Below are 13,399 nucleotides of genomic sequence, written 5' to 3'. Positions count from 1 at the left end.
TGAATTGTTTCCCAGGACCGGTGACTACCCCATCCCTCCCACTTCCCCTCACTGAATGGTCCAGCCTCAAGAGCAATCCTCCTCATTAGTTACCAGACATTGCCTTGAGCAAATCAAGTCCAAGCCTTAGCGAAAGACAGGAGCAAACCGAGGAGACAAGGCAAAGAAGTGTCACTGTAGGAATACAGGAGTACAGCCCAACATAAAAATACAATCAAAGCTTTTGGAGACCTTTTTGTCGGTATTACTGTTTTGAATGGCATTAATGGCACTTAAGCTACAAGCAATTAGAGTATTTCAACCCTGCTATTCGGGGGTTGGATAAGGGAAAGTCTTCTTGTGTGAGAAAAGCAAGTTCGGGTCTCATAACTATGTCTACCCTCAGACACCCAAAGGGACAAAAAGCCCTGAGATGGAAAGATGCTGTGGTCCTCTTCACTGCCTCAGTACTGCAGGATGTCTATTTATACGTATATATAAAATTAGCATCAGCTAGACAGAACAGCCAGCCACTGGCATCCTGCAAGGAAATGGTTTTGGTGGTTGGTTGTTTTTATTTTTTTTTTCTCCCCCCTATCAAAACAAAAATGGGAAAAGCAAAGCTCCGGTAGAAAAGTGAACATGGATATTTCAAAAATTCAGTTTATTTTTCACCTTCACACCCACTGAGGGAAAAGAAAAAAAGAAAAACAAAAATGCGTGACTTGCCTTTTACCAGGCAGCAGCTGAGGATGAGTCTTTACCCGAGGGTGGCATGTTCACGTGGGTCACCAAGCCCAGAAAGATGACAAAACACAACAGACGTGTGTCGTTGGTTCAGTGAGATCCACAGTATGATGTGTCTGTGATTATTTTGTGTGTGTGTGTGTGTGTGTGTGTGTGTTTTGTAATGAGAAAAGCGATTGCACCTTTTAGTACGTGTGCTCTGGTCTGCTTCCAATAAAAATCCCAGGTCCCACTGGGTCCCACGAGCATTCATCTGGAGCTCTCTAAGAGTCAGATCCTACGCGCTGAAAGATTGGTATCAACGGTCAAGCTCACAGCATATGCCGTTGTGTTAGCCCTAACCCACAGTTTACCAGTTCACCTGCAAACAGGCCCCACCCCTGCTGTGTGTGACTTATCACCAACAGTAGGTTCAGAAAATGAGACTCCCATTTAAACGTGCGCACACACACACACACACACACACACACACACGCCTGTTCTAGGGGAAGAGCTGCTCTTTGTGTGCATGCCATTCCAAGTCAGCATCACTCCGGGAAGTCCCTCCACGTGTCCTGCCCTAACCTGCTATGTATGTGACCCCCTCCTCTCCCATGTGTCCCATCGCCACTATCTGAAAATGAAGTTCTTGTCCTTGATTCATTTTGGCAGAGCAATCTCTCAGTTGTTTATGGCACAGTGAAATAGATTCTTCAATGCTATGTAATTTGGGACTAACAAGAAGTCTGTTTAAGGCACGTGTCTCAGTGTGAATATTTAAAAAAGAACGAAAGAAGGAACGAAAGAGACCGCACAACACGTAGTCCCCAGCGTCTGTCACATTTAGCTTCTGTCTTCAAGCAACGCGTTGTCCTCGAGCTCCTGGTCTTTGGTGTCTGTGGGGATCATTCCATTCTCCATCTCGGCGTACTGCTGGATGGACTCTGTCAGCATGGCCGTGCTGGAGTTGTCTGAGTTACACATCTTTTCCGTCTCTTCCTCTTTCTTCTCTTCATCTAGTGAGTAATTGCGGAAGGTCTTGTAGATTTTCTGGACGTCCTCGGGCAAGGTCTTTTTGAGGTCTTTGTTTTTCCTCTTGGTGAGTCTAGAAGTGGACCCGAACTTGTTGATGATGTTGTCTTCAGAGGCGCCTTGCCCGTGTTTGTTGAGCTGCTCAGACCCCTTAAGGCGCAGGTTGTTGGGCCGGTTGTTGATGCTCTCTTGGGAGGAGGCCTTGAAGCGGCCTGTGTCCAGGGCAGCAAAGACGGAGCGCTTCTCCGGGGACAGCATGTCGAGTGAGTGGGCCCTCTGGTCCAGGCCCAGGCGCCGGCGCTCCATGCTGCGGATGGTGGCCGCCCGCTGCAGCTTGTCGTGGATCTCCACGCTGAGCCGCCGCCTGGTCTCTCGGAACTCGGCTGTCACGTTGGCCTTCCACTCTGCGGCGTGGGCCTTGATCTCACCAACCTGGCCAAGAGAAGGAAGAGCAACAACAACAACACTGAGAAATTCCTCCCCAGCATCCTTTGGGTGTCCCCGCGGGGAAGGGGTCCTTTGGGGGGGGGGGGGGGAAGATGTCCCAGGGAAGGGTGGACCACACGACTTCTAACCCCGGGGCTTCCTGACACCCAAGTAAATGCCCGGCCGGACCAGCGTGGATGGAGGGTCACCCAAGAGATGCCTGAGCCAGGCAGATGGCGGCTGAAGGAAAGGTGGGTGGCGCTTTGGAGGAGAGATCTGTCCCTGGGATTCTGGTTGCCTTGACCCAGAAACGGTGCTCACCCTATCTAGCTCATGGCGGGTTTTGACTGTTGGAAAGGAAAGGAAACACAGTTCACTTCAGTCCTGAGCCCCGAACAGGTGTTTAGCAACTCCACATGGGGAGCATGACCAACCTGCCCCAACTTACTGAGGGTGTTTCCATTTTAGAGGACACATAAATCCGGTGCCATGCTGAAACCCCAGGAGCTGGGCAAACTGAAGCAGGCTGCCTTACGCTGTAGCTGCGGGCTGTGGGGCCTGTCCCCACTGAGGGCTCTTCACTGGCACCTTCGGTCAGGGTGCAGGAAAGGAAGGGTCTATCTGGCCAAAGTGCCCCCCCACCCCTCCACCCCTGCAACCTATCTTCTTCAAAATCAAACTATTTAAGCCTGAGGAAGGAGGTGCACTCAATAGCTTGGCTTTTATTCAACAGGACAGTCAGTACACATCCCATGCTCCCCGGTAGAGACGAGGGACTCCGATTTGGGGATTGACAAAAAGTCTGTATTTTACGTTGTTCCTTTCACGCTTGTCATCGCCGATCTTCGGCAGGCCCGCTGGCCATTTGGAGAAGCAGAGTGGAAATAGCACTGGCATGGCAGAGGCCCGCCAGGAAGCCCAACACAAGGACCCAGGGAAGGGGCGGGACACGGCGCCTTCAGTGACTCTGTCCTGGGGCCCTTTATGTGGACAGAAATACAGAGCTGCCCTTAAAGCCTCCTGCCCTACTCTTGCTCTCTTGGGTTTTTCTTCTCTCACTTCCTTTTATTTGGCTCCTCCTTTTCCTCTCGCGCTAGAAGAAGCACCTGCGAGACTTCTAAGTCACAAAATCCACCTTCCCCTTCCAGGTCTTCCTTTTTCAACTTTGCATGGATGCTTGTGTGAGGAGTAAAGACCAGGCTGCCTTGGCAACAGGAATGCTGGGTCTCCCAGGGGGAGGGCGGGAGGGACAAGCCCCCCCCCCCCCCCCCAGCCCCTGTCCCCATGGCTGGCTACTATTTCAAGACTTCGCTCTGGTATTAAGCAAAGATCCTAGTATTCTGCTGCAGCCCCAGGCAGACTTCTGGACCTTGGAAGACCAGCCATCTTGCCCTAGGATGTGTGCCTGGAGTCTCGTAGGCCTCCCAGGTATTTGTACAGTCTGTCTTCACTTGCTATTTGTTTTAATTTCATTTACTTTAAAAAGAAAATCAGTTATTGTTTCCTAGTCTGCCTAGGGTGTGAGGGTTAGGAAGTAAATAACCATATTTGTCTCACCTCCCCCACCCCACCCCCCAAAAAAGATTCCAGAGAACAAAAATGTCAATTCCACTCCGCTTGGCTTCTTGGCTTGAGGTCAGGGTTGAAGGGGCGGGTGGGGGTGGGTGGTGGGGGAGAAGCTTTAAAATAAGCACCGGTTTTTGCATGGAGTCAGAAACATGCCTGACCAGAGAATAGACAGGCAATGCTTGACACGAGTCAAAGCCGGAAGTTAGGGAGTTTGGAGAAAGTCCTACCTCTTCTTTTGTCTTTTTGGAGAGCACCCGTAGCCAGTCTCCGATCATACTGAGAACAGCGGCGAAGTAGGCCAGGCCAACAAGGATCCAGAACCACACCAGGGGCTTGTACCACTCCCGGTAATTGATGCCAGCATTTCCCCCTAAAAACAACCAAACATTATTGGGCAGGGGGCGGGGGGGGGGGGGGGGGGGACATGTGTGTTACAGTGCTGGGTCTTGAACTCAGGGCCTGGGTGCAGTCCCTTAGCTGTCTTGCTCAAGGCTGGTTGCTGCTCTAACCACGTGAGTAGCAGCTTCACTTCAAGCTTTTTCCTGGTTAATTTGAGATAGAGTCTCATGGACTTTTCTGCCTGTGCCAGCTTGGCCCCCACGATCCTCAAATCTCATCCTCCTGAGTGGCTTGGATCACAAGTGTGAGCCACCAGCATCTCGGCCCCACAGGTTGTTTTTAGATGGCCTTGCAAGTGTTCTTAACAGAGCAAACGTGCCGGTCCATCCATGCAATGGAGATGTTACCTCATTATCCTAACACTCAGCCATCAGACTTGCAGAGTAATATAGGATATAGTGAGGGTTGGGGCAGCAAGAGAAAGATGTGCCTGTGATGCCACTTCCCTGAGGAGCCAGGCCTGTGATCCCACTTCCCTGAGGAGCCAGGCCTGTGATTCCACTTCCCTGGTTCTTGACCACTAACTCGAATGCCTGTAAGAGTACAATTATCAGAGGCCCTCTTGGCCCCTCTCAACCTGAGCATCAATGATGAAGGACTCCACTGATACACCTCAGGTCAGGCTCAGTCGCCATTGTTTTTGCTCTTAAACTTCCTACATTTATTTGGCTAAAGAGTCAAATATTTCTAAACCCTCCCAAATGGTCTGGAGCTCTTGAGACCAATTTTAAGGTCACCCTTAGTTACCAAAATTTCTTGGTTGGGTGCACAACAGTAAATTCAGGCATAATGGCATGACTGAGACTTTGAGCCGTGAAATAATGATTTCATGCTGATGAGGGGTGATGTCTACACCTGGCAAATCCAGAGGGTTAATTAGGCCACAAAATTAGAATCACGGTAAACTAGATTATAAAGGGATCTTGGGGGGTGGGGGGAGGACCAACTATTCCAATCTCTTTAGATTATATATTTTTAAAAAGGGTTACCTTTAAAAATCCATCAAAACAAATTGGTCAGTTGCCTAAGGGTATTGACTAGCTGTTCCACTGAAAACACTAGTTGATCATTCTGAGTAATCAGCCTATTTATTGAAGCCTTCATACAAACACTACAGAGGGCAGCTAGGCAAAATTGACAGGCACCAAGCCCAGCCCTCACTCCAGAAGAAGAGAAGGAACTTGGTGACATAACAGACCAGCCCTGTCCCCACTCTGTGAGACACGCCTGCCCCGTGGAGCAGGCAGGGCCATTTCTAAGAGAACCAATATTAGGCAATGACAGTAATGAAGGATGACCGATGGCAAGACTTTCCCACAGGGTCACAGCTATAACCACAACTGGCACCACTGAAGCGCAACTGAGCTTTGACCACATCTATGGTGGCTTGAAAAGCCACCTGGACAGACACTGGGACCTGCAGCTCTTCTCAACGCACCCATGCCCACTTTGCAACACAACACTTGAGGTCTTCACAGCTGCTGCCACTTCTGAAAGTGAAAATACAACCCCACAGAGGTACAGGACTATGGTTTGGTTTAGCTGCCTCTGTTTTGGTTTTGGTTTCTGTTTTCTCTGTAGGCAATGTTCTCCCAAAGCTTTCTCCAGAATATAATTTGAATTCTTGTGAGTTTCACTTGTTTTTTTGTTTGTTTGTTTGTTTTTTGAGGTCTGTTTTGTTTCTGTACAAGGCTAGAAAGCTCCCTCTGTGTATAATTGTTTGGATTAAGTGATTATTTACCTTTGCAAGTCACTAGCACCTAACCAGGGCTGCCACCAGAGGGCGCTAGTGAACAATCCAGTCGACAGCCGTTTGAATTTATTTTTTTATTTTTTTATTTTGTTTTTAATCACAGGCTAGGCGGGAAATGGAAATGGTGAATGCTTCTAATCAGAGTTGCAAAAGGCTGCAGTGTTGTTAGACTGACCTCGAAAGGGGTCAGCTGCAAAACAAATGTGCAACCAACTCTATATGACTGATACCCCAATTACATTTCTACCACAAGTCGATGCCAGGTCAGATAACAAAGACCATCAACTCTTGGCCATGTATCTTGTTTTTTAATGGCCAGACAATCTTCCCTCCCACTGAAGGTGTGTCAAAAAAGATTCGAGAGAAAAAAAAATACTGCATCTATATTAACATGTACAGACTTTTATTTTCATTGTTCCCTTAAAAATAGGGTATTAAACAACTCTTTTCAAGGAATTTACATTAGGCCTTTCACATAATCTACCGGTGACCTGAGGTATACAAGAGGATGTTCGTAGATGATGTAAAGAAATAAACCGCCATTTTCTCTCTAAGAGATTTCAGTATCTTAGGATGAAATGGTTCTAAACTCCCTCTAGCTTACCTGTATTTAACTCAGATTGGAATCTTGATAAAGTTTTCATAGGGACAGGCTATGGATGATGCTCAGGAATTAAACTTAACAACTCCTACAGTTGTTCATGTAACTTCTCTCAGCTCCTCTGGCTTGTCTTCAGTGCGTGCGGTCTCTGCTCCAATAGCAATGGCTGAGCATTACGCACAAGGAAATACTGGCAGGGTCCCAGGCTCTAGCTCTCCAGGAAGCTTTCATTTATTTTCATTTTTTTTTGAGACAAGTTCTTTCTATGTAGCCAAGGCTATTAAGCTAGCCTGAAATTTGGCATTCTCCTGCCTCTGCTTCCTAAGACTGTGAGAGTGGCATCACCACACCCAGCTGTAAGCCATTTTTAATCGCTTTGACCCGGAAATTCTTTGTCATTTGTCCACAGAAGGGAAAGGGGGGTAAAACCTCCTGACTATTTCTTTACAGTCAGCTCTAAGCTTCTGCCCAGGAGGAATAATTACCAAACCACTATCTTGTTACAGAATTAGCATGGAAACACACATGCACCTGTTGGTAATCTTCTAACATTCCTTCCAGAATTTTCTACTTTTACCAGATTTCCTAAAGACCAGGGAGATCCCTCTCCTCCTTACACACACTGTCCCCACAGAAGCGCACGCGCGTGCATGAACACACACACACACACACACACACACACACACGCGAGCAAAACATCTCAACCTTATGATAGAATCATTTGGTCAAAGTGCCCATTTCTTAATGTAGAAGATGAGCAATTATTAGAACACATACACTATCACTATAGGGAAGAATTAGGATGGCCTTTTATTCCTGCCTTTCTGCCATACTTTGGGAAATTGGTTCATGAATGAAGCCAACTGCCATTTATTTTCAACCTCCTTGTCCCTTGAGAAACCCAAAGAAAATCCTGAGGATGGGTGCTTGTCTATATATTCCCGCTGACTCCATTCCATCACATCCTCCCCGAAGCCACCACAAGGCCTAACTCCTGCCAGCAGGCAAACCCCAGACTCGGACTGCGGGTCAATGGTGCTTAGCCTGGCATCAGGGACCAGGACTGCGGGGTCAACGGCGCTCAGCCTGGCATCAGGGACCAGGACTGCGGGTCAATGGCATTCAGCCTGGCATCAGGGACCAGGACTGCAGGTCAACTGCGCTCAGCCTGGCATCAGGGAGCTTCCCCTCGGCAGGCCACCGCAGGCCAACTTTCACATTAACCTCTCCTGAGCATCTTATTTGCCTTTTGCAAATTCAAACACAAAAGCTAGAATAACAGCTTTTGTCTACTGATAAGGAACCAGTCTAGGACTCAATGAGACATTCATTCCACCCTGGTATTAATTCAGGCAATGATAAGGCATCCTGAGGAGGGAGGGGTGGAGCTGGCTTTCTTTTCATGGCAGTGGGGGCGGGGATGCCCTGCTGCTGTTTTACATCACACAACATTCGGGGTTTGAAATGAGCCAGTGCACAGTGGCCATAGCAATGAGCCATTTTTCACTTGCGGAAATTTCCTACAAACATCAATTATCTTGATTTTGGAACGCACAACCCACAGATGACCCCTCACCCCCCCAGTGACACCCCCACCCCCACCTCCACCATGACAGGCATGCCCAGGATGCTTACCTGCCACAAAATCACCAAACCCCACAGTGGTCAGAGTGACTACCACAAAATAAATGGACTCCAAGGCCGTCCATCCCTCGATGTACTTAAAAATGACCGCAGGAATCGTCACAAACACGATGCAGCCCGCCAGGATGAACAGGATGGTTGAGATGACCCGGATCTTGGTCTGGCTCACTTGCTTTTTCTATGAAGAGCAAAGAAGAAAGGCGGACAGGCAAGTCAGTGCTGTCTCCTGGCTTCAGATGTAGAGAAAATAAAGGAAGTCATGTCACTGGCTTTGAACTTTCTCCAATCAGTCGTTGCCTGGGGCAAAAAAACTGGGAAGATTGCAGCCTCTTTCCTAGGGAAATGCACCTATAGAAGTTTCTAGATGGACTAGGAAGATCTCAGGCCTCAGTAGTTGAAGCCTATTCATGGACACCAGGTCAAGAAACACTGCTTCATGTATGCCTCAAATCTCTCTCTCTCTCTCTCTCTTGGTTTTATGAGTTAGAACCAAATACTAGTTCTAACTTTCTCATGAATACAAACGTCATTATATCCTAAGAAGGGCTTGCTTTAAATATCCATGTGTTACTAACTCTCCATTGGGGGAATCTCTAAGACTTTTGGACTCTTTCTAAACATAGGGTAATAGAGTTGAACCTAGTTTCAGTCTCGCCAAAAAAAAAAAAAAAAATGGAGTGAGGAAGCAATGATCTGGTTGGCTGTAAGAAGTAGTATGCATATTGCCACGTTCTGTGGAGGAAACGTTAGCAGACCAAAGTGAAATCCAAACAGAGCCAGCCCAGCCTCACTGGCGACAGACTCCAGCCCAGCACTGGCGTGTGTCTCCACCCGCACCGTCCCCTGGTAGAGGTTGTCTATTTATGACACACATTTGTCTCAAAACCCACAGGGGGCTTTGATGATCAGATGTGTTGGCTGCATTACCCACCTGAGAGGAGAGAAGTCAGAAATGACAGGATCACCGCCTAAAGGGGCAGGCGGGAGCTTTATCTACTGCCAGCTTCTAAGGGAGTGAACAGTGGACTTAGATTGATTTCGGGGGCAAAGGAACTGTGCTGGTGGAGTAAGGGGGGTGGATGGGGCATCTCTGGTAAGGCTACTGGTAAGACAACGCTGCATTGTTTCTAAGCAGAATAATCCACATGCTCGCCAGGCCACAGGCCTGGTGCTGGAGATTTGCATCCGGGGCCTCTGGTACCATGTACTGCCATAGATTCATGAAATGTATTTTTGTATTATGTACACCTGAGTACATAGCCTGGCTATACTACTACCTAGATGGATTTGGGCAAAAGTGTCATTTGCAGGGGAAATGGATAGGCAGTTAAAAATTGTAACTCGGGCTCAGAGAGTCAAAGGATCTATGTCTTCTCTCCTACATGGAAGTGTTATGTTGTACACATATACAGGCTCATATATATATATATGTACATGTATATATACAAAAAGTTAAAGTATGGTATATGCTGGGGTGGAACTCCTTTGAACAACTAACTTACGGTTTAACAAGATGAATGCCAGGGAGCTGGAATGCGTATTATGGGACTCACAGAAAGTCAGGGACAGACAAATGGAGAGAGGAATGGCGGGTGAATACAGTCATAATATTCAATGGACATAAGTGAAAATGGAACAATGGAAGGGGAGGGGTGAGGTGGGAAGAAATGGGGGAGAAAATGTAAGGAGTGACATTGATCCGGATGCTGCCTTGTACTCATAAACTGCTAGGCTGAATTGAAACCCCTTTGAACAACTATTTACAGATAAGAAAACAAACTAAAATTTAAAAAAAGAGGAAAAAAACCATAAAAATTTGTCAATAAAAAAGAAAAGTGGGCTGCTCCGGGGCTACCAGTAGAGGAGCTCTATACCATCAGCTTCCTAACTTGTCGCCTTGAGTCAAAAGACAATTTCAGAGCACAGAGGCCTTTACATTCATGTACTTCATTGTACAGATGCAAAACAGAAACCAAGAGGGACCATCATAAAATGAGGTTGCTAATTAGGGGCATGGCTGAGATCAGGATTCTGCTGTAATTAACTCTCAGTCCGGTGTTTAATTGCTGAAAACAGCTTTTCAGCTTATTCAACTATTCACCAGCTCAAAGAAAACCACTGCACTCTGCTTCCCTCAACAGAAGCCAACCAGATTCACTCCCATTGAAGAACCATCTATGCCTGTGTCCTTTTTGGAAAGGAAGGCTGAGAATAAACAACCTTTAAAAAAAAGTTATAAAATTAACAACAAAAAGAGTCACTGCCCTGACTCCTTTGAAAGGCACTCAGGATATAAAGTGAGAAGGAGTAAAACAATTTGATGTGCACTCTTAAGTCATTCCCTCCTAGGAAAAGCCATAGGGGAAGGGGAATGTATCGTTGATTTGTATTATTGAAACTGCATATAAAAATACTATTTCTTCTTCCCCCATACACAAAGGTATTGTGATAAGAGGAATTGCCTGAACACTCTACGGAATGTTTTGACCTATTCATCAGTTTCCAAGTTGGGAAGTGGAAGAGGATGCTGTGAAGTAGCTAAGCCCCTCTTGAGAATCCAAGAACTTCTGAGCCTCGTTTGGTTTGTAGCTACGCATGAGAGGCTCAGAGCCCAAATGGAAATTTGGCTTTGGATCTTTTAAGTTAATCCAGTTGCTGGCAATAGGAACATCATCTCCCGCCTCCCTCCGTAAAGAGTCCTCCTCAAACACATAATGAAATTGAAGCGAGCTAAATGTTCTACGAGCTACATCAGCCACAAATGAGGATGTGAGTGCGACTGCAGTCTAGTTGAGATGGAGGTTGGAAGATTGGTGAAGGCAGGCTTCGGGAACATACAGGAAGTTGGAGATGTGCCCAAGTTACCTGAGATGGGCAGAGGGGAGGTGAAGGGCAGGCAATGGGTTAGTTTGGTAGAAGAGAAGGCATCACGGATCAGAGGCCGGGCAGCTGTGTCTTCATGACACAGTTTTCTGGAGAGTTTCTCAGTCAGGCAAACATTTCTCCCATCGCTGTCCTTCCCAGACCCCCAAGACCCTCACAAAATGCTTGTGGCATTTAATGACTTGGGAAGAGGGGTTATTTTAGGAGTGTAAGAAGTAAGTATTTGGCGTGTGTATGTGTGTGTGTGTGTGTGTGTGTGTGTGTATGTAGGTATATGAAAATATGCATATAGTCATATTTGGTTATAAAAGGAAAGGAGATGTAAGTATAACATTTTAGTAATTCCTGTGATTCTGGAACCTAGTTATTTGCTGTTTTCTACATAAAGACAAAAACAAACAGTTGCCTCTGATCAACATTTTAAACTTAGCTTGCACCAGGGAATAAACCCAGACTCCAAACTACCACATGTGCAAAGTGGTGATGGATCTGCAGGCCCCTTGTCCCTGTTTGCTCTTACAACTTTCTCTCCAACCATGAAACAAGTGTTTTAAGAGCAGAGACCAGGGGCCGACTGCCCAAGACACAGCCCATCCTCACACTAGTGAGCTGGGTGGTCTCATGGAGCCCCTCAGTACCTCGGTTTCTTCTGGAGATAAGAGAATTAACCATGTAGAGTTATTCGGAAGAATGCGTATGAACACTTAGCACAGTGTCTGGTAAGTGTTCAATCATGGTGAGCAGCCTTTTTTTTTTGGTCAGTTGTGGGGCTTGAACCCTGAGCCTGGGCATGTCCATCATCTTCAGCTCAAGTCTAATACTCTACCACTTGAGCCACAGCGCCACTTCCCGTTTTCTGGTGGTTCATTGGAGATGAGAGTCTCACGAACTTTCCTGCCCGGGCTGGCTCTGAACCGCGATCCTCAGATCTCCGCCTCCTGAGTAGCGAGGATGACAGGTGTGAGTAGCCAGGATGCCAGGTGTGAGCCACGGGCGCCCGCCCAGCTAGCAGCCATTGTTCATGTATCTTGGCTTACGCATGGGCAGTCCCGCATGTGTTTTCTTTGCAGCTAAGGCAATGTCCCCCCCTTCATTTCTGGCTTAAGAAAATCTGTTTTGTTTCAGGATGTCGCTGGTGTTTGTCTCTTCCTGGTTACATTAGCTCATTTAATTTGCTTCATTCTCAATGGGGGGATGGGGGTCCCTCATTCTCCACTGTCTGTGCCAAATCCAAATTAGGCTCTCAGCTCACAATTGTGGAAGCGTTTTTTTTTTTTTTTTTTTTGCCCCTCATTTCTTCATTTTTCATCATTTTTCCAAAACTGTGAAGGATTACAGATGTCTGTGAAGAATTGCAGCTGAGGAAGCAGCTGCAGAGGGGGGGGTCCCCAATTCTCCCTGCCTCCTCCACTCCCCACACACCCCAACTCCACGTGGCAAGGCAGCTACAGATCGATCGGCACTCTTGCCTCCACAATGAGGTTGATAGACAAGACAATCCCATTTAGGTACCAGCAAGCAGAGCAGGCAGCAGGCGGCTATGTGAGCCAAGACCAATGGAGCACAGAGCCTGTGGGCCCTGAGGCTAACAAAATCATGATCTAGGGGGAAATGGTCCTCTGTGGTATTGGGAGACTGAAGCAATGTAAGATGGTTCTCTGTTTGTGACCCATTCTTGCTTGCCCCTTTGTTGATTGGTTAGAACAGATGGTGGGTCATTCACACTCGTATCCAAAGACTCGTACAAGAAACTCTCTTGTGTTTGGCTGGTGCGGACGGAAGGAGTTATCGAAGGACTCAAAATCCATGTCCAAACTGCATGTACAATTATACCAAGGACCAAACCAGCTTCATAAACAGAAGGAGAGAATCAGCCAATAGCTCCCCGCTGAGGGAGAAGCGTGGATCACCGACCAGGTGGGTTTACTTGAAGCCCTCAAAGGGTCCAGCCACCTGCCTAGGTATCACTGGGCATTATCTCCTGCCTGTTTGTATCTATTTCCACAGTGTTACCTTAGAGAGCACATATATTTCTGTTCTCTCATTGGCCTTTTGTTTCCCACTTACTTTTTGCCTTTTTCTAAAACCCAACCCTCTCATCGTTAGGTGGTTACATAGAACTCTGATATTAATGATTCAGATTTTTGTCGGTCTGAGAAATACTTGGGGTGTAATTTGTGTAAAGCAGGACATTGGAGATTTGACTCAGAGAGACTACAATAAAAACCCTAGGAGTAGGAGCTAGAAAATGCCAGGTTCTCTAGTTTATGGTTTCCTTTGGTTTTGTTGAAATGCAAACATGTCACCATGGTAATGCAATTGAACTGAGGGTAATTTCTCAAAATGGAAAGATAATAGGAACTGTCTCAGAGAACCACCGGCTCTAT

The 13,399-nt window shown here is 46.9% G+C and overlaps 1 protein-coding gene across 2 annotated transcripts in view; it reads right to left on the bottom strand.

Moving 5' to 3' along the window:
* Positions 1 to 1,200: 1,200 nt before the first annotated feature.
* The window catches only part of Kcnk10 (potassium two pore domain channel subfamily K member 10), a 128,103-nt gene continuing 115,904 nt past the window's right edge, over positions 1,201 to 13,399 (bottom strand). For both annotated transcript variants that reach the window (XM_042692615.1, XM_042692616.1), the window contains 3 exons: positions 8,121 to 8,307; positions 3,960 to 4,102; positions 1,201 to 2,169 (listed from right to left, as the gene is read on the bottom strand). In XM_042692615.1, coding sequence (XP_042548549.1) covers positions 1,549 to 2,169; positions 3,960 to 4,102; positions 8,121 to 8,307 — 951 coding nt within the window. In that variant the 3' untranslated portion in view covers positions 1,201 to 1,548. The remainder of the gene's footprint in view (positions 2,170 to 3,959; positions 4,103 to 8,120; positions 8,308 to 13,399) is intronic.

Source organism: Dipodomys spectabilis, unplaced genomic scaffold, assembly GCF_019054845.1.
Source record: "Dipodomys spectabilis isolate Male_0828 unplaced genomic scaffold, ASM1905484v1 ptg000157l, whole genome shotgun sequence".
In the NCBI taxonomy this organism is placed as follows: domain Eukaryota; kingdom Metazoa; phylum Chordata; class Mammalia; order Rodentia; family Heteromyidae; genus Dipodomys; species Dipodomys spectabilis.
Note: the sequence above shows the minus strand (reverse complement) of the source record. Positions and strands in the feature narration are given on the sequence as shown.